This window comes from Mustela putorius, unplaced genomic scaffold (genome assembly GCF_011764305.1).
Source record: "Mustela putorius furo isolate JIRA1106 unplaced genomic scaffold, ASM1176430v1.1 tig00003836_pilon_pilon_pilon, whole genome shotgun sequence".
In the NCBI taxonomy this organism is placed as follows: Eukaryota; Metazoa; Chordata; class Mammalia; order Carnivora; family Mustelidae; genus Mustela; species Mustela putorius.
Genome location: NW_025421989.1, coordinates 35,207,976 through 35,228,548, shown reverse-complemented (window position 1 = coordinate 35,228,548; position 20,573 = coordinate 35,207,976). Strand labels below are relative to the sequence as shown.

Here is a 20,573-nt window from a genome sequence, read left to right as displayed (position 1 = left end):
CAAATATTGTGAAAATGTCTATATTACATAAAGCATCTACACATTTAATGCAATCCCTATCAAAATACCATAAGAATGGAACAAATAATCCTAAAATTTATGTGGAACCAGAAAAGACCCTGATTAACCAGAGGAATGTTGAAAAAGAAAACCAAAGTTGGCAGCATCACAGTGCTGGACTTCAAGCTCTATTACAAAGCTGTAGTCATTAAGACAGTATGGTACTGGCACAAAAACAGACATATAGATCAATGGTACAGAATAGACTGCCCAGAAATGGACCCTCAACTGTATGGTCAACTAATCTTCGACAAAGCAGGAAAGACTATCCAATGCAAAAAGTCTCTTCAGCAAATGGTGTTGGGAAAATTGGACAGCCACATGCAGAAGAATGAAACTGGACCATTCCCTTATACCACACACGAAAATAGACTCAAAATGGATGAAAGACCCCAATGTGAGACAGGAATCCATCCAAATCCTTGAGAACACAGGCAGCAACCTCTTCGACCTCAGCCATAGCAACTTCTTCCCAGAAACATTGCCAAAGGCAAGGGAAGCAAGGGCAAAAATGGGGACTTCATCAAGATCAAAAGCTTTTGTACAGCAAAGGAAACAGTCAAAAAAACCAAAAGAGAACCAGTGGAATAGGAGAAGATATTTTCAAATGACATATCATATACAGGGCTAGTATCCAACATCTATAAAAACTTATCAAACTCAACACCCAAAGAACAAATAATCCAATCAAGAAATGGACAGGAAAAAAAAAGAAATGGGCAGAATATTGAGTAAACAAGTTAGAGTTTTTATTATTTGTTTGTTTTTTAAGCACTTTAAAGATGGCATTTTGTGTTCTGACTTGGCATGATTTCTGATGAGGTAGGAATTACAGCCGACTTCTCATCAAAAATCATGCCAAGTCAGAAGTAAGTTGCCATCTTTAAACTGCTTAAAAAACAAAGAAACAAAAAAAAAAAAAACCCTAACTTGTTTACCTAAAATTCTATACCCAGCTAAATATTTTTTCAAAAGTGGGGCAGGGCACCTGGGTGGCTCAGTGGGTTAAGTATCAGGTCATGATCCCGGGGCCCTGGGATCCGGCACCTCTTTGGGCTCCCTGCTCAGTGGGAAGTCTGCTTCTCCCTCTGCCTGCTGTTCCCCCTACTTGTGCTCTCTTTCAAATAAATAAAGAAAGAAATAAAATATTTAAATAAATAGATAGATAGATAGATAAATAAATAAAAGTGGGGCACCTGGCTGGGTCAGTAGGTAGAGCATCTGATTCTTGAGCTTGGGGTGGTGAGTTAAAGCCCCACATTGGGTGTAGAGATCACTTTATATGTATATATGCATATACAATTTTTTAAAAGATTATTTATTTCTTTATTTAACAGAGAGAGAGATCACAAGTAGGCAGAGAGGCAGGCAGAGAGAGAGGGGGAAGCAGGCTCCCCAATGAGCAGAGAGCCCAATGCGGGGCTCGATCCCAGGACCCCAAGATCATGACCTGAACCAAAGGCAGAGGCTTAACCTGCTGAGCCACCCAGGCGCTCTATTTTTTTTTTTTTTAAGTATAAAGAGAATTAGGAAAAGAATTTTTAAAAATCACTTATTCAGAATTGGCATTTTGACTTTTTAGAAATGCAAGAAAGGTGAATATGTGAGGTGATGGAAATATTAATAAACTTAATGGGAAGAATCTGTTCACAATGTATATTCAATCATATTGTTCACTTTATCTTACTATTTTACTTATCAAGTATACCTCAATAAAGTCGAGAGAAAAAGAAATGCAACAAACATACTTTCATTTAAATACATACATAGAGAGAGAGAAGGACTCTCTCAAAGACAAAAATGAGAGAATTCATTGCCAGCAAAGCTGCACCATAAGAAATGGGATAGACAAAACGAATTTGGGGGTGCCTGGGTGGCTCAATCGGTTAAGCATCTGTCTTCTTCAGCTCAGTTCATGGTCTCAGGGTCCTGGAATGGAGTCCTGAGTTGGGCTCCCTGCTCAACGAGGAGTCTGCTTCTCCCTCTCCCTCTGTGCTCTCTCTCTCTCTGTCCCTCCTCTGCTCTTGCTCTCTCTCAAATAAATAAAATCTTTAAGGAAAAAAAAGAAGAAATATGGTAGCAGACCCTTGGATCTACACAAATAAAGGAAGAAGGCTAGAAATGAAACAAATGAAGGCAAATAAATACTCATTTAATTTGGGGGTATTGCTCTTAAAGATAAATGTCTAGGGGTGCCTGGGTGGCTCAGTGGGTTAAAGCCTCTGCCTTCTGCCCAGGTCATGATCCCAGGGTCCTGGGATCGAGCCCCGCATCGGGCTCTCTGCTCAGCCGGACGCCTGCTTCCTCCTCTCTCTGCCTGCCTCTCTGCCTCCTTGTGATCTCTCTCTCTGTCAAAAAAAAAAAAAAAAAAAAAAGATAAATGTCTAAGTCAGTGTGGCTGCTATGCTGATAGCAATGCATTATGTGTTTATAGCTTATACAAAAATAAAATGGAGACACCTGGGTGGCTCAGTGGGTTAAGCATCTGCCTTTGGCTCGGGTCCTGATCAGGTTCCTGGGATCTCCTGCATTGAGCTCCCCACTCAGTGGGAAGCCTGCTTGTCTCTCTCTCTCTCTCTCTCTCTCTGCCCCTCCACCCACTCGTGCTTGCCCCCCACCAAATAATAAAATCTTTAAAAAAGGAACAACAAAACGGGGCACCCAGGGTGGCTCAGTTGGTTAAGTGTTTGCCTTTGGTGCAAGTCATGATCCCAGGGCCTGGGACTGAGTCCCACATCGGGCTCCTTGCTCAACAGGGAGCCTGCTTCTCCCTCTGCTTGTTGCTCCCCTTCTTATGCTCTCTCTCTTACAAATAAATAAATAAAATCTTTAAAAAAAACCAAAACAGTAAAATGTAAGATGGGGTGAGGCATTGGTAATAGGCTCTTATATAGTCTTTCCATGTGAAATGGTACATTATTTGAAGGTAAATGCTAATTACTGCAAACTCTAAGGCAACTGTTAAAAAAATTTTTTTTACAGCATTCAATGGTTTAACATGCTGTCCTGGATTCTTGAGGTTGTTGGTCAGCAACTTAACACTATTCCCTCTTCTATGCTCTCCCAAGTATGGCCCCATCCAGAGGCCAGGGAACTACATTTTCCATCATTCCATGCCAAATGGGTTGCTAATTAGATTCTACCCAGTAATCTATTATTACTCACAGTATTAATGTTCTATCAAGTCACTGTGAATACCTGAGTTAGTGGATACTGACCGACTGCTCCCAGTGCAAATACTGGTTTAGGTTCTGGAAGAGTCTTTGATCAAACCATTTTTGAGAACTGATCAATATATAACCTTGTTTTATGTGTGTTTCTGTTGAAAAATACCTTATTTAATATCATTGATTGGTTAGCATTGAATTCATGGTCAACAGCCCTATGAATCTGGCCTAAATGAAACTTATCCAACACACGTATCTTCTCCATAAGGCATATCACAGCCTCTTTGGCACTACATCTGGGGGCCATTTGAAGTAGCAAAGTCACCAAAAAAAGCACAAAAATGTGACAAACACAAATTTAACTAAACCACAAACAGGACACTAGTTTATAGTTTGAGAACAAAAACAAGATGTCAGAGCTTCACCTTGCTACTATAGCCCCCCTACCTTGGAAAAGGTGCACTGGGTGACTCAACTTTCTTGCTCATCTGTACAAGTCCGTGAATCACCGTGAACAGACCCTGAGTATTGATTTGGGGGTTATGCATACATTTTAGCAAGGCAGCAAACCTGCAAATAGGAACCCACAGATAACAAGCATCTCCTGTTTTTGCACAAGACTCAGAAGGCCAAAGGGAGACAAAAAGCCGTAATCATTACTGCTTGTCCCCAAACAGCAGGCAGACACAAAGGGCAGAGCAAGTGGACATTTTCGGGGCCACCGCCAGGCACTTCCCTGAGAATCACCTACCTTGTTCTTGCAGACAGGTGCGCCCGCTCACCGCACTTTCTCTTGCACTGGAAGTTCGAGGAAATCTGAGAGCTGGTATCCGGTTTGCTCTTCCAACTCTGCCAACTGTTTTGTAAGCGCCTCATCTCCAGAATGGAATCCGTTTCCATCTGAAATGGAGAGTGCCATCTGCTTTCCTGGCCAAACCCTGACTAATACACATTCTCTTTAAAAACCTACAGCTCAGAGGAAAATCGGAATACATCTGAAACGTCCAACTACGTGCAACTTGTCACAGCTAGGGATTTGCCAGTAAGGCTGGGCGTGACCTAATTCAAACTCAAGGGCTTTGCAAGTCACTTCAGCCTCCTCCTCCAGGAGAGGTGTGTGACAAGAGAAGTGCTTTGTCTTCAAAAGTGCTGTCCCACTTCCTATTTATACTTTCTTGGGTAAACCCTTCTCTGAGGCCACTAAGACACGGCTAAAAGGATTTATGAGCCAGTGACTTATGAAGGCAGCACCTTCCAGGAGGGACCAGTGAAGGCAGTGGGGGAAAGCAGGAGAGCAAGGTGACCACCCAGCCTGGTCTAACTCTGCCCATGGGGGAGCGGGGGAGGAGCTGGGGGGGAGGCACTGGTATGTAAATTACGCTTTGGTGTTCCTCCTGCCTCCAGGCAGGGGAGCTGATGTTGCACACTCCAAATTCCCAGGTGTGGGCAGAGCACCTCCTGCAGTCCCAGGACCAGCCTCTGAAGAGGCTCTCACCGGGCCACCTGTTTGTTAAGTTAGCAGCAAAGGTAACGAAGTTAGAAAAGAGGTACCTAGAAACTATGAAAAGGATCCAAAAAGAGCTATGGGGAGGGGTGCCTGGGTGGCTCAGTGGGTTAAGCCTCTGCCTTTGGCTCAGGTCATGATCCCAGGGTCCTGGGATCAAGCCCCACATCAGGGCTCGCTGCTTGGCAGGGAGCCTGCTTCCTCCTCTCTCTCTCTCTCTGCCTGCCTCTCTACCTGCTTGTGATCTCTGTCTGTCAAATAAATAAATAAATCTTTAAAAAAAAAAAGAGAGAGAGAGAGAGAGCTGTGGGGAAAACCCACGGTGTCTGCCCCACTCTTTCTTTCATGAAATGGAGAAGTCAAGATAGCTGGGTGATTAAGCCCCAACACTCCTTCAACTAGAGTTCAAATCCCAGCTGCAACAGATGCTGAATTGACTCCTAATATCTATTCTTTTTAATACAAAAGTTCTGATTGTCAGCTACGCTGTGGCTGGGCATAAAAGCCAGATTGCCCAGCCTCCCTAAAAGCCATGTGTGACCAGTGTGAGGTGAGCAGTAATTTGGGGTGTGACTACCATGAAGTATCTTTATTTTTTTTTAAAGTTAATATAAAAGCATTTATTTCCATCTTCTCTGGAAAACGCATTTACAAATAAGTTAATGAAAACCCTGTTGTTACATCAAGATGTAATAGGAGCCTACTGTTCTGTTGTTTCAGGATGGAGAGCATTCTGCTAAGTACACCAGGTGAATGTCTACAGCTCCATAGAGGGAGCGTAGCACATTGAGGACTTTTTCTTGAATGGTGTCAACTTGCTCAGAAGGACAGTAATCATCCAGACTTGACCTTGCAATTGTCACAAGAGTAGGTTTTGGTAAATTTTTCAGTAAATAACATACAGACTGAATAAGATATTCAATTTCTTGTTCTGTACTGATATGGTGAGGAAGTTCGGAGTAATCACAGGTTAGACCAGCCTGGTGAACCATTTCATAGTCTGGTACTTCCATCCGTTTTTTCAAACTCTGTACAAGCGGAATTAGTGATTCCATTCCAGGGTTTGAAGCCCATTTCTGTACAGTTTCTTCATCATCACCATCACATAAATCAGCAAAAGCAGCTTCTAAATCTTCTAACTGATGAATTCGAGTATCAACACAATCTACCAAATCTTCCTCTGTCAGGTTGGTACCAGGTTTTTTAAACTGGTACAATTCTTGTAAGATTTTGTACTCTTCCTGAGTGAACATTTCTTTGAAGGGATTCTTGACTGAAAAAAAAAATCCAAGTCAATATCTAACACAAATGCATCCCCTTTCTTCAAAATTTCCAGAATTTCCCCAGTGCTGACTGTAGTCTGACATTCTTGACTTTCAGAAGAACATGAACATGATTGCTCTAGGCAAATCTGGCCCCTCCTCTGTGTCAATGTGTCCTTTTCCAGTCCTTCTGAGTAAGAGTCACAGTTAGTAGAAGCAGTGTTTTCTGCATCTTCCAGAGCTAGCTTTGGCTTCTACGCAGAAGACACTGCATCATTTTCTTCTTGATTGTTACAGGGTTTATAAGGTTTTACCATAATTACATCCAATTGTAAAGGTTTTTGGTTCTCTAGTTGGTCTTCAGTTACATAAAGACCATCACTTAGAAAGTAATGATCTGTACTCGTAACCCTGATTGTTGTGGTGGAAGTGTCTCTGCCTACTAAAAAGTGATGTTTGCCCTCTCTTATTTGCTGAGCCCATGTGGGATGAAGCCATAGCACATGAGAAAAATGGCCAGCATAAACTGCAGGCATAATCCAATTCTCAATACTTAATTCTCTGAAAAGTGTTTCCATGAAGTATCTTTAAATGCAGGGAAGCCCTTCTTTGACCTTCTTCTTTTTTTTTTTTTTTTTTTTGGTAAGTAGGCTCTACTCCCAATGTGGCCCTGGAACTCGTAATCCTGAGATTGAGTCGCATAGCTCTACCAACTGAGCAGCCAGACACCCCAACCCTCCTTCCTTCTGTTGCCTGAAGCATAGTCCTGAAGGCTGGTGCGCAAGCAGCCATTTTGAGCCATGACGTGGAGACAGAGTTGCCAGATTGAGCAAATTAAAATATTTTATTTTATTTTTTATTTTTATTTTTAGTGATTTTATTTATTTTGCGCGCCTAGGTGGCTCAGTCAGTTAAGTGGCTGCCTTCAGCTCAGGTGGTGATCCCAGGGTCCTAGGGTCAAGTCCCACATCGGGCTCTCTACTCAGCAGGAGCTGCTTCTCCCTCCCCCTGTTTTTACTCTCTCTGTCAAATAAATAAATAAAATCTTAAAAAAAAAAAAAGAAAAGAAAAGAAAAGATTTTATTTGTCAGAGAGAACACAAGCAGGGGGAACAGCAGGCAGAGGGAGAAGCAGGCCAGGACTCTGGGATCACAACCTGAGCCAAAGGCAGCCGCTTAACTGACTGAGCCCCCCAGGTGTCCCTAAAATATTTTATTTTAAATTAATATTTATTTAGTTAAAAGAATGTTAAGACCTTAATTTTAGTGTTTCATTTAATGATTTAATATGGTACAGCACAGACTTATAAAAAATTCATCGTTTGAAATTATAGTTGTTTTTTTTTAAGATTTTTGTTTATTTATTTAACAGAGAGATTCACAGAGAGAGAAGAAACACAAGCAGGGGGAGTGGGAGGGGGAGAGACAGGCTTCCCACTGAGCAAGGAGACCAATGCGGGGCTCCATCCCAGGACCCTGGGCAGATGCTTAGCGACTGAGCCACCAAGGCACCCCTGAAATTACAGTTTAACTGGGTATCCTGTATCTTATCCGGCAACCCAAGGCAGAAACCATATGTCAGAGAAAGCACAGTAACAAGATAGTGGGAATCTACGTCGATTATGAAGCCACCATACGAGAGTTAGACTGCTTACCTCCAAACTTCGTGTAAGAAAGAATATTTGCCTTGGGGGCGCCTGGCTGGCTCAGTCGGTAGAAGACGTGATGCTTGATCTCAGGGTTATGAGTTCGAGCACCACACTGGGTGGAGAGCTTGCTTAAAAAAATAAATAAAACAAAATGAAAAATAAAAGTCTGAAGCAAATATGGCATTTGGTACAGCTTGGTACTGAATTGTTAAAAAAAGAAGAAAGAATATCTTGTCTAAGTCAATATCCCCGCCCCACCCCTCCGCAGCTGAACCCAATCCAATATCACTGGCCTTGCCACTAACTTGTTAGGTGACCCTGGGAAAGTAACCTAACCTCAAGAAACTAACCTAACCTCACCTAACCGAACTATCCATTCAGTGGGGGTGGTGATGATAATCCACTCCGCAGGAGACTGTTATGAAGGTAAAATGTTGCCAGCATTTCCAGTGGCCAGATAGGGCTGGCAGCGTGCAGGAAAAGTGAGGTGGTATTGATTCAGTGGGCTCTGTCTCTCACTTGTAAATCATCCCCAGTCCTCCTTCCCTCCCCAGGCAAAATCCCTGCCCCCAGTCTGGCCTTGCATCTTGCCCTGAAAGACCACATTCTACCTCCTGATTTACAGAAACTGCCCCTGGGCATCGCTATTGGAACCCGTAGGCAGTGGCTTCTGAATCTATTTCCTCTCAGTCATTTTTCTAGGGATTGCCAATAAATAAATAAATAAATAAATAAAAATACAAAGAAACTGTAACTGAACATGCAACCCCAAGTCTAGAACAGATAATTCTTTCTATCTTTGCTTGGAATTAGACACAAGAGGGAAACCGCCCGTTGTGTTCTCACCTTCCCTCTAAAATTTAGAAATCCTAAAACATTGTTCATTATGCCAGATACTTGGTGCCTTCCTTGTGGGCCTGGAGGTTGAGAACAGAATCGCAACACTTCTTGCCTGAGAAGAGTGTATGGAACGTTAGACAGCAATCCCTGGGGACACAAGTACTCTGGGGGCCAGATTCTGCCAGCGGAAGAACCAGCTGAACCAGGGTAGGATCTCAGGCCTTGCTCAGTCCCTCCGGCAGACTGCAGGTGTCCATTTCCAGCATTCCAACGGGTCTGGTACTGGTCCATTTGAAGTCAAGTGAATTCTGCCCCAAAGGCAAAGGGAGAGCCCACCCAGGTCTGGGTGGGCTGAAATCTACAACTTGTAGATTTCCTCCTGTCAGCGTATTCTAATAGCCTGATTAGCAATTCTATTGTATTTAATTTGCACCCAGGGTAATTCACTGTCAGCCAGAAGAGCCATCAGCATGAAAAATGGCACCAAAATTAAAAACCAATAGTCAAATTTCAGTTGGAATGAGCTCTCTTGGCATAATGATGAAGCGGGATTGACTGGAGTGGTAGGTCCGGCCCACGAGGTGCGAGCATGTTAGCTGCGAATAGGCTACCGGGAATTCGAGCCAGCAGCCAAATTAGAAAATCAAGAGAGAAAGATGTGTTAGTCCAGACCAACAGTCAAGCCAAGTGCCTGCTTGCCATCTCTTAGCTCACTGTGGTGGTTTCAAAATATGTCCCCCAATTCTTTGACAGTCCTCCCATCAAAATGTGGGACACTCTAGCCCCTTCCTCGGAAGATGAGCTGGACTTCCAGACTCTCATGGAATGAACAGAATACAGCAGAAGTGATACTACATGATTTCTAAGACTAGGTCACAAAAAGTAATACAGTTTCTGTCTGGTTCTCTTTCTTGGAAGACCTGAGCTGAGGCAGAAGGGGTCCTGCTGCCCTGGTCTACCATGTTGGAAAGGCCATGGGGAGAGGCCACCTAGACATAGTAAGGGAGACCCAGAGAACCCTAGCTGGTCCACCCCTAGCTGTGGGAGTCTTCCCAGCCCAAGGATCAGACGTATGAGTGAAGAAGTCTGTGATGACTCCGGGCCCAGCAACCGTGTCACTGCAACCCAAGACATCTATAATCAAGAACTGCTTGGCTGAGCCCAGTCACACCCCAGATTTGTGAGCAGCGCACATGATGGTTACAGTTTTAAACCACTGTTCTGCAGTTCTTCATTATGTGGTAAGAGCTAAGCAGAACACCCAGCATCCTTTAGTATTCCTGCCTCTGTCCCCATTGGTTCCTCTTTGTGCCCACAGGGATCCCATCAAGGGCACCCACCCCACATCCAGCCTGACACCCAGTCTACCCACGGTCTCCATCAGCCCACCCAACACTGAGCAAACAAGCCAGGACTGACAGGAGTAAATCCTACCCCTGCCCCTTTCTGGAATTTTCACCTAACCATGTGTCATGTGGCAAGGACAAGTGTCTCACCCATTTGGGAGGCATCCCCCAGTTTGGGTAATACTGGGGAAACAAATGGTCTGCCCCCCCAATTTAGAGAAACTCAGAACTGAGCTCCTCTCCCTGATACCTCCCCCAACCCGAGCAGCCAGGGGGCCCCAAGACTTTGAATCTCAAGAAAATATAATAAAGAGACAGGGACAATACACCATTCATGGCAACATCATGGGTCCAGCAGAGAAATTATCCTACAGCGGTGATGGGTGGGGGATGCTAGCAAGTTAGTCCTTCCCCACCCCCAAGAGTGTTTTTAGTTATGAGTCCTGCTACCCTCCTACAAGTCTGGACTATCTCATGTCTTCCAGAAATCTCTTTCCTATTGAAGTTGGCAATCATTGGTTTCAGTTGCTTGAAACCAAGAAGCCTGACTCAAAGCACCCTCACTCTAGCTGCGCCCAGAATATGAATATAAAATTAGCAAGAGGCACTGAGCTCCTCCAGGCCCCCATCAGGGAGGTCACCAAAGCTACAGGGGTCCAAGACCATGGTGAGCCGTGGTACATATTCCGTTCACCCCACTGGCTTTGGCAGAGAAACTAACCAGAGGTAACCTTTGCAAATTATATTCATTAGAGGGTCATACATCATTATGCAGGATTATCCAACATAAAAGTAATGTATTCTATCTAGATTAAACCTTCCTGTTAGTGCACACACAACACACACACAGACCCACACACGCACATTCCTTTGGGGTAGAGGTTAAAGGCCATGGTCCCTTAGCCTCTAGGAGGGTACCTAACAGAGTCCAATATTGGTGTCAAAGGCCTATGGGGCACACGCCACACAGTTCCCTCCCTCTTACGACCCAGTGCTTCTAGGCCCAATTTTCAAATGGCGAGTACTTGACTTGTAAATAGCCCCTAGTTAAGGACCAGACACAAGCTGATAGATAACCACCCCAGGCTCATCTCTCGGGTGGGAGAGCTTGGGAGCCCATGTTCCACACTGTCCCCTCGATGGAAATGACTCTTTGTTGCTCAGGCTGCCATAACGAAGTCCTACAGACTGTGGGGCTTAAACAAGAGACATTTATTTTCCCACAGTTCTAGAGGCTAGAAGTCCAAGATTAAGGTGTCAGGAGGGTTGGTTTCCCCTGAGGTCTCTCTCCTCGGTTTGCAGAGGGCCACCTTCTCCCTGTATCCCTGCCAGGTCCTCCCTCTGGGTGTGTCCATGTCCTAGTCTCCTCTCCTTATGGGGACACCAGTCAGAATGGATGAGGGGAACACTGATGACCTCATTTTAATTTCATCACCTCCTTATAGACCCCCATCTCCAAATACGGACACATTCGGAGGTCCTAGGGGTTAGGACTTCAACAAATGAATTTGCTGGGGACACAATTCAGCTCCAACAGCTGCCCACAGAGCTACCGGGTCTGCTCAGGCAGCCCTTAGTAGAGGTCTTCTAGCAAAACCCTGGTCCCTTCCGCTCTCGAATCTGTCTCGTGTTGCTTCTAGGAGAACCCAAACTACTACAGTATGGCCACTCCCTCCCTCTTACCCTGGGCCGCTTCCACTGTCCCCTACGCTGGATTCTTGTCAGGGCAACTCTGGGGTCCCCACAAGGCCTCTCCCTTAAGGTGGGAAGAGCGCCAGGAAGCTCACGACGCTCAGGGGCTTACACTCCACGGTGGAGAATTCCCGTTTTGCGATAGGTTCCCCCAGCAGCTTTGCTGTTCACGCCTCGGCTGTGATTGGCTGCATGTAAATTAGTGAAGCCTAATCCATTGATCCTAGGTACGATTAGTGCGCACGTGGGACACTTCCCACTCACCCCAGGCGAGCGGTAGGTTTGATATGGGTATGCAAATTAGGCAATCCTAATTTGTTGATGCTGATAAAATTCAGGACCCAGCAGCCTCCCTGTGTGGCGTTGATAAGGTACTGAGGCTGGAACGGGGATTCGGAGTCCCAGTTCACTTGCTCACACGCTCCAGAGAGATGACCATCTCAGCACATTCAGAAGCCAGAACGTGCAGACCGAGAAATGGTGAAGGAGTCAAGACAGCTAGGAGCCTGGTGGCATTCCCTGCTTTTGTATCACTGGCTCCGGTGTTACATCGCCCCAGCCTGCTAGTGTGACCCCACTGATGCAACCAAGAGACTCTGTTCCACAACACTTCCGCCTCTCTATTGTGTCATGTGATCCAGATTAGAAAAAGCACCCCGTCCCCCCCCCCCCCATCAGCTCCTTTGTGTCAAGCTTGCAAAGTGAAGGGAATGGGAGCTGTACTCATCATCCTCAACATGTTTCTTTCTTTTTTTTTTTTTTCCAATTTTTTTTTTAAGCTTTTATTTATCTGTGACAGAGAGAGAGAGCGAGAGAGGGAACACAAGCAGGGGGAGATGGAGAGGGATAAAGAAGCAGGCTCCCTGCTTAGCAATACGAGCTGATGCCACTACATTTTGGGAAGGTGTGTCACACAACAGTAATGATCAGGACACCCCTTCGTTTCTAGAAAAAGCGATTCGGGGCTTGATCCCAGGACACTGGTATCATTACCCAAGCCGAAGGCAGACGCCTAACCACCGAGCCACCCAGGAGCCCCTATTTTTTGTTTTTGGGGTTTTTTTTTAGAGATTTATTTATTTTAGGGGCATCTGGATGGCTCAATCAGTTAAGCAAAGCATCTGATCTCAGGGTCCTGGGATCCAGCTCTCCGCTCATCAGCGAGTCTGCTTCTCCCTCTCCCCTGATCTCTCTCGCTCTCTCTCAAAAATAAATAAATAAATAATTTTTTAAAAGATTTTAGTTATTTGAGAGAGAGAGAGCACGAGCAGGAGGGGCAGAGTGGGAGGGAGAGAGAGAATCTCAGACTCCTCGATGAGTACAAGCCCCACATGGGGCTCGATCTCACAACCCTGAGATCACGACCAGAGCTGAATCCAAGAGACCGGGTTCCACCAACTGCGCCACCCAGGATCCCCTTCACCTTCAATATATTTCTACTTTACTCCAGAGGGCTCAGGATCTGTGCGTCTGGAACTAGAGCCCCAGCCTCTGGTTTCTGTGTCTGATCCTCTCCCAGGTAGCCCTGCACCCCACTTTGATAAACGCTCAGCTGGCAATGCTGGGACAGCCCCACCTCAGCCGGGGGAGCAGCGTGGGTGAAGTGGGTGAGGAGGGGCCAGATCCTGGCAGGCCTGAATTCACCCCCACCCCAGTGTGGTTTTCAGTTGTGGCTTTTTCTCCAATCCTGACCTTGGCTCCTAGAAGCCCAGGTGTTTTCAATTGCAGTAGTTGGGGTGGGGGCGGGCAGGAGAGGTCCTATTCACACCAGATCTCGAGTGTAGCGGGTGGAGGGGCAGGCTGTCGCCAAGCTGAGCTGAGAGCACTTTGGTGCCTCAGATGGATTTATTCAAAGTTCATAATTACCCTGAAATCTCTTAAAATGAAAACATGATTGAAGAATTAAACCTGGTAAACAAATTAGTCAGAAAACCCCGCATAGCAAATGACAAAATCCAAAGATCCAATCCAGCAAATGAATGAGGCTGTGTGGTAACTGGCAGCCGGGGCTGCAGGCAGACCCCATGGTCCTGGCAAGGGCGGGACTGGTGTCACTGGCCTTTGTGGGGGGGAAGCCGGGCAGCCTGGGCTCCCGGGGGCGGTCAGCCCAGTGGCCAGAACCTGGGTAGGGATGGGGTCGGGGGGCCCGCTGTCTGCAACAGCTTCGTGGGAAGTGGTCATGGCTTTCGCAGTGCTCAGGAGCCCTGTTCTGGGGAAAGGGGGGAAGCGGTGGGAGGGAGGTGGGTGTGCTGGAGAGACAGGTGGCTGGAGGGGGGCCTGGCTGCAGCCCCAGGCTGCATGGCTCTGTCTGCACGTGGGCTTTGGGGAGAGACGGTCTCTGACGCCAGGAGGAGCTTGTTCCATTTTCTGCGCCCCCGCCCCCACCTCACCTCTGATTGGGGAACCACTGGGAATTGGTGGGGGGGCTCTGTGCTTGTTCAGACAGGACATGTTTTCTTTGTCTCTCTCTGAGTCAGACCTATTTCTCGAGAACTACTAACCCTCTCCCCCTCCCATTTGGGGCTTTTTCTAGAAATGAAGGGGTGTCCTGATCACTACTGTTGTGTGACACACCTTCCCAAAATGTAGTGGCATCAAACAGCCGTTTTCTGGTGCTCAGATTCTGTACACCAGGAATTCACAGGAGACGGCAGGGACAGCTTGTCTCTGCTGCTGGAGTTCTGGGGTCTCAGCAGAGAAGGCTCTGTGGCTGGAGGTGACCAGACAGCCAGGGGGTTGGAATCACTTGGAGGTAGGCATGCTGTTTCAGCTACAGCTACTGCTCAGGACACACATGGGACACATGCATGGGACTTCTCCCCTGGCCTGGGCTTCCTCCCAGCCTGGCAGCCTTGGGGCAGTGAGATGGCCCACAGGACAGCTCAGAGCTCCCAAGAGGAATGTTTCTGTAAAAAGGGTACATGCTGGGATGCCTGGGTGGCTCAGTCAGCGAAGTGTCTGCCTTTGGCTCAGGTTGTGATCCTGGGGTCCTGGGATCAAGTCCCCCATTGAGTCTCCTACTGGGCTGCCTGTTCAGCAGGGCATCTACTTCCCCCTTTCCTCTGCCCCTCCCCCCCTTTCCCCTGCTCATGCTCAAGCGTGCGCAGGCACACTCTTTCAAATAAATAAGATCTTTTTTTTTTTTTGAAGGCAAATTCTGCATTGCCTTTTCTTTCTTTTTTTTTTTTTAAAGATTTTATTTATTTATTTGACAGAGAGAGATCACAAGTAGGCAGAGAGGCAGGCAGAGAGAGAGAGGAGGAAGTAGGCTTCCTGCTGAGCAGAGAGCCCGATGTGGGACTCGATCCCAGGACCCTGGGATCATGACCTGAGCTGAAGGCAGTGGCTTAACCCACTGAGCCACCCAGGTGCCCCTGCATTGCCTTTTCTGATGCGCCACTGGAAGTCATGTAGCACCACACACTCTTTTGGTGGCAAAAATGAGTCACAAGCCCGCCCAGGTTTGGGGGGTTCCGTGATGTCATCTTGGAGTGGGAGGAGTGTCAAGGAGCTTATGGGACATTGTAAGACCAACATGAGGAGCTTCCTGCCGCTCTGGCTCTTTCTGGCCAAACTGCATCATTCTGTGGACAACAGATCCTCTTTCTTAAGTTCAGACCCCTGGCCCCACTCTTCCCAGGTATAAGAGGGTGGATGGCGGCCTCCAAAAAGCTGTTTACCTCCTAACCGCTGAAACCTGGAAACGTGAGCTTATTCAGGACAAGAGTCTTTGCAGATATAGCTAAGAATCTGGACAGAAGGTCATCCTGGATGTTCCAAGTGGCCCCTGGATCCAATGACAAGTGTCTTTGTAAGAGACACAGGGAGGAAGGACACACATGCAGAGAAAAGACCACGTGACACTAGAGGCCGAGATTGGAGGGATGCGGCTACGAGCCAAGGAACACTGGGAAGGGAGCCACCAGAAGCCGGAAGACTCGAGGAGGGATCCTTGCCTAGAACCTTCCGAGGGAGCACAGCCCTGCCTGCCACCTTGATTTCAGACCACTGGCCTCCAGAACAGAGACCATCTATTTCTGTCTTTGTAAGCCCCCCCCCCCCGGTGTGTGGTAACTTGTTACAGTGGCCCCTGGAAGCTAATACACCATCCATGGAACCTTGGCCAAATGGCCTTACTTTAGGGAGTCTCTGTGCAATGGGGATAAATATAGTATCTGCCTCCCGGGGTTGCTGGGCAGATTGGTGAGATCACCTGTGGGAAGTGCTTAGCTCAGCAACTGGCACAACTTGTAGCTTCACTATTAAGAGTCAAGTAGAAGCAGGTGGGGGCCTTTTTAAACAAACAAACAAACAAACATTAGAAAGACAATGGAATGAAACAAAGGCAGGTGGGGGCACCTGGCCTGGCTCCACTGGTAGAGCAAGGGACTCTTTGATCTCTGGGTCATGAGTTCGAGCCCCAGGATGGGCATATGAGCCTGCTTTAAAAAAGAAAAAAACAGGAAAAAAAAAAGAAAGGAAGAAAGAAAGAGAAAGAGAAAAACAGAAAGAAAGAAAGACAAGTGGTAACCTATTCTATTTAACGGCTACCTGCCTATGTCCCTTTTCACATCACCTGCCTCCAACCTTAGACTCTGGACCCTTTAGTCGAATTTGCCCGTGACTCGAGGACCCACCCTTTTGTGACATGGTCTGCCCCATCGGTTCTCTGTCTTCTGGTTAGCTCCCCCCTTTCCCGTCTTTCTCCAACGCTGCTTCTATGTGCCCTTGACCCCACGCTCGCTGACACGGGGTCTGCTGCCTGGGGTTCTCTTGGCCTCAGAGATGTCTACACCATCTAAACTCCCCACCTAGACTGGGAAGGTCTGCAGGGCACTAGCTCTGCTTTTCCCTTTCAGCTACCATTCCCATATAGATCAAGAAAGATTGGTCACGAGTTGGCCAGTATCCAGGCAGGGCAGTGGGATCATGGGAGATCGTTATGCTGTTCTTCCTATTTCTGTGTCTGTTTGAAATTGCTCATAACAAAGCCTTATAATAAACACATGGTGACTGTGTAGCGGGTTGGGTTCCCCAGGAGGCAGACTCTGAGGTGGAGCTCAGGGTGTGGGATGTTCATTAGGGTGCTCATGGCACCGACCACTGCAGGAGGGAATTGGGGAGCAGCATGGGGCAGAGGGAGGCGCGACCGACCGCAGCCTCTGTGGTGCTGCCCCTGCACCCCAGGGGAGTCCTGAAGCTGGACCCACCCTCCGAACTGTGTTATTTCCTATTGCTGCTGGAGGAAATCACCACCTGCTCACTGCCTTCCAACACCCAAGGCTTGTTCTCGTACAGTTCTGGAGGTCAGATATCTAAAATCAAGGTGTCAACAGGACTGCCTTCCTTCTGGAGGCTTCAGAAGAGAACCTGTTTTCTTGATTTTTTTTTTTCTAGCTTCCAGAAGCTCCCCGCATTCCCTGACTCTTGGCCCCTCCTTCCATCTTCAGAGACAGCAGGCTCGTGACTCTGACCTCTGGTTCCCTGGTCACATCTTCTGTGACTGATCCTCCTGTCCCTCATGATTCCATTGGGCCCACCCAGATAATCTAGGACAGCCTCCCCAACTGAAGATCCTTAATTTAATCACAGCCACAGAGTCCCTTTTACCACGTAAGGTGACAAACATATTCTTGGGTTCCTGGAACAAGGATGTGGACCACTCTTCAGCCTACCACCAACTTGTCCAGAGGTGAGCCCAGGGAACTAGATCTTTTTACCCTCATATTGAAAGGTCGCTGAAAGATCATGACTTTGACTGAGGCACTCTCTCTGTAGCTGAGGCAACCCCTGCAGGTGCTGACAGCCAGAGGCTATCCCTGAAAATGCCCCACAAACTGGGACAGCAAGTGCTTTTTTAAAGGATAATCTGGCCAGTGGATCATGGGGTCCACCACAACACTCCACCCCCAGATCCTAGCACAGCAGCGGGCACTAAGTAGGCTCTTCCCCTCGACTTTCGGTGCATAAGTTGCCACCTAGATGTTCACACTCAGAGGAATCCCCAGAAACATATCACAATGACAATAGCACCCAGTGATCGAACACATGCTACCTGCCAGGCCCAGCGCTCATCATGGCACTTGCGTTACCTCCTTGAATGCTTACCCCAGCCTACTACTCTTCCCATTTGTTTGTACAAAGAAGGAAACCGAGGCTCAGGAAGGGGAAATCCTTTGTTCTAAGGTCACATGGCCACGGTAAAGGGAGGACTCAAACCCACATCCTTCTAGCTATCCAGCACCATGACTTAGTCTGGCTGAAGCAAGACAGTGGTAGTAGAATGAACTGGACTCCAAGAGATCAAAAGGGTCCCCTCCTATGTCACTAGGCCTTACCGTGTCAGTCGGGGTGTGTCCTCACTTGACCCCGCCATAACCCCTCCATATGGAGAGTGGTCCATCATCCCATCTCCACCCCAGCAGCTGGCGTGGAGAGCTGTGCGGAAGTATGGCGACAAGAGAGTCTCGCGTATTGCTGGTGGGCGTGTAAAGTGGTAGGGCCACCATAGAAAACAGTATGGACGTGCCTCGAGAGGTTAAACATATAATTACCACGTGACCCAGCAATTCCACTCCCAGCTATATGCCCCGAAGAGTCACAAGCCGGGGCTCCAACAGAGAGTTGCACACCCACCGCGTGCCCAGCGGCTTTATTCACAACAGGCAAAAAGGGGAGACAACCCAAATGTCCACAGATGGATGAATGGATAAACAAAAGTGGTCTGTCCATCCAAAGGATGTTATTTGGCCTTATAAAGGACTGAAACTCTGACATAGGCTCCAACCTGAGTGAACCTTGAAGACATGCTGCTAAACAGAATACGTCAGACAACAAAAGACAAGTAGTGTATGATTGCGCTCCAGTGAGGTCCTCAGAATAGGTGAACCCATAGAGAAAGTCAATGAGAAGCTATCAAGGGCTGAGGAGGAATGGGGGTTATTGTTTGACGGGTATGGACTTTATGTTGGGGATGATGAAAAAGTTCTGGAAATAGTGGTGATGATGGCACAACAATGCATGAATTACTTAATGCACTGAATGATACACTTAAAAATGGTTAAAATGACAAATCTGACATTACATTTATTTTACCACAATAAAAACAAGAGGGATTGTGGACGCTGGGACAAAACTCAACACCGTAAACTCTCCGACTACCCCTAACCTCAGAGCGAGTGTCCCAGTGGGTCCTTTTCCTCGTTCATCTCTCCTTTTACTCCCAAGCCTACTTCGTAGGGAATGCAGCAAGATGGCAGAATGCCTGGGCTGTCTTCAACTGCATCCACATCGGCATCCATCTTGGTCACAGCTAGGCCCAAGGCCTCTCCGGCACAGTGGTGCAGATCTAGTCAGTTGCTGAAGAGCTAGAGAAATGTATACAGTTGGAACAGATGTGGTAGGCACCTACACATACGCCCTCAGTACTTGTCTTTCACACCTCTGGCTCTTTGCCTTGGTATTTCCCCCTGGCTACAGGAAAGGCTGGGAGGACCAAGGAGTTAGCGCCACTAGGGACGACCCTTAACTAATGACTGATGGGACTGGAGAATAAATCCCCCAGCTCCCTCACCCCCTTGGGTAAATTTGACCCTCCCAGAGGGCCTGGCAGGACCGAGGTGACTTTCCGTCTGCTTATTACGCACTCACCCTCTGCTGCTTTCTTTCCCTTCTCTGTCTCGTTCCACTGTGCCTCTGCTGGTGTCTCCAGGGATCACCCTCCAGATGAACTCCTTGAACTCAGGGTCTCCTTCTGGGGAGCCCCAACTAGGAAAAAGCATAGCTCAGAGACCATATCAGACTTGATCAGACAAAATCGCAGAAAACAGATTATTTCTGTGGTTGCTGTGTGAAGCCTGGGCAGAGAACCCATCTTCAACTGCCAGGGGAAGAAAAAAGATGGGCTTTTTTTTTTCCCCCTCCTTCATTCTGTTTCCCCTTCATTCACTCTTCAACTTCATGTTTGCTCATTCCCCCTGGTGCCCTCCACAGAACCATGTCCATTCGTTCCTGAATTATGTATAGTTCTCTGCTTTTCAAGCTTCTGTTCCTTCCCACAGGTTGTTTCCTCTGCTGAAATGACCCTTCCTCCTTTGGCCAACCTGGAAAACTCCTACTTGGCCTTCAGAACCCAGTTCCAACATCACTTCCAGAAGCCTTCCTCGACCAGTTCCAACATCACTTCCAGAAGCCTTCCTCGACTCCTCCCATCACCTCTGTGCTTCTTCACCCCGTGTTGTAATTCTCTCTAACAGGATTCTCTCTCCCTCCACCCCATACACAGTGAATTCCTTCATGGAGATCCTGCTGCCTTTTATTTTATTTTATTTTATTTTATTTTTTGAGAGAACAAGCAGGAGCAGATGGGAGGGGCATGCAGAGCAGAGAGGCCGCCCAGGACCCTGGGATCATGACCTGAGCCAAAGGCAGACATTTAACTGACTGAGCCTCCCAGGCACCCCAATCCTGCTTCATCCTAACAAGGGCAACGTACAATGTTAGCACACATTGGAAAATCAATATTGAAATTTAGTATTGCTTACTACGTTTTATTCTGCATGAGAATTTTGAAAAGACGGTATTGAAAAGGGTGATTTTTTTTTTTTTTGTCAGAGAGAGTGAGCACAGGCAGACAGAGTGGCAGGCAGAGGCAGAGGGAGAAGCAGGCTCCCCACGGAGCAAGGAGCCCAATGTGGGACTCGATCCCAGGATGCCGGGATCATGACCTGAGCCAAAGGCAGCTGCTTAACCAACTGAGCCACCCAGGCGTCCTGAAAAGGGTGATACTTTTAAAACCCAAATCACTACTTTGCTCAAAACCCTGCAGTGGCTCCCCATTTTACTCAAAGGAAAAAACCAAGGTCCCTACAATGGCCTCCAAGAGGTTCATATAAGAATTTGCCCCATTCCTTATTTCTCGGCCTTCATTCATATCCTATTCTCTCTCTTCCTTGGCCCCAACCACACCCACCTCCTTGCTGCTCCTGGAATACTGCTGGTGATCCTGTCTCTCCTGTCTTAGGACCTTTGCACTGTCTATTCCCTCTCATAGGA

The 20,573-nt window shown here is 47.2% G+C and overlaps 1 protein-coding gene and 1 long non-coding RNA gene across 2 annotated transcripts in view; both read right to left on the bottom strand.

Moving 5' to 3' along the window:
• Positions 1–4,350, bottom strand: part of LOC106006061 — a 42,777-nt gene extending 38,427 nt beyond the window's left edge. The window contains exon 1 of the long non-coding RNA XR_001179908.2: positions 3,979–4,350. This is a non-coding gene — a long non-coding RNA (uncharacterized LOC106006061). The remainder of the gene's footprint in view (positions 1–3,978) is intronic.
• Positions 4,351–5,415: 1,065 nt separating this feature from the next.
• LOC123394715 (UPF0489 protein C5orf22 homolog) lies at positions 5,416–6,563 on the bottom strand. The gene has a single exon (XM_045089228.1). The coding sequence runs from the start codon at positions 5,982–5,984 to the stop codon at positions 5,448–5,450; it is 537 nt and encodes a 178-aa protein (XP_044945163.1). The 5' UTR covers positions 5,985–6,563; the 3' UTR covers positions 5,416–5,447.
• Between the last annotated feature and the right edge of the window lie 14,010 nt (positions 6,564–20,573).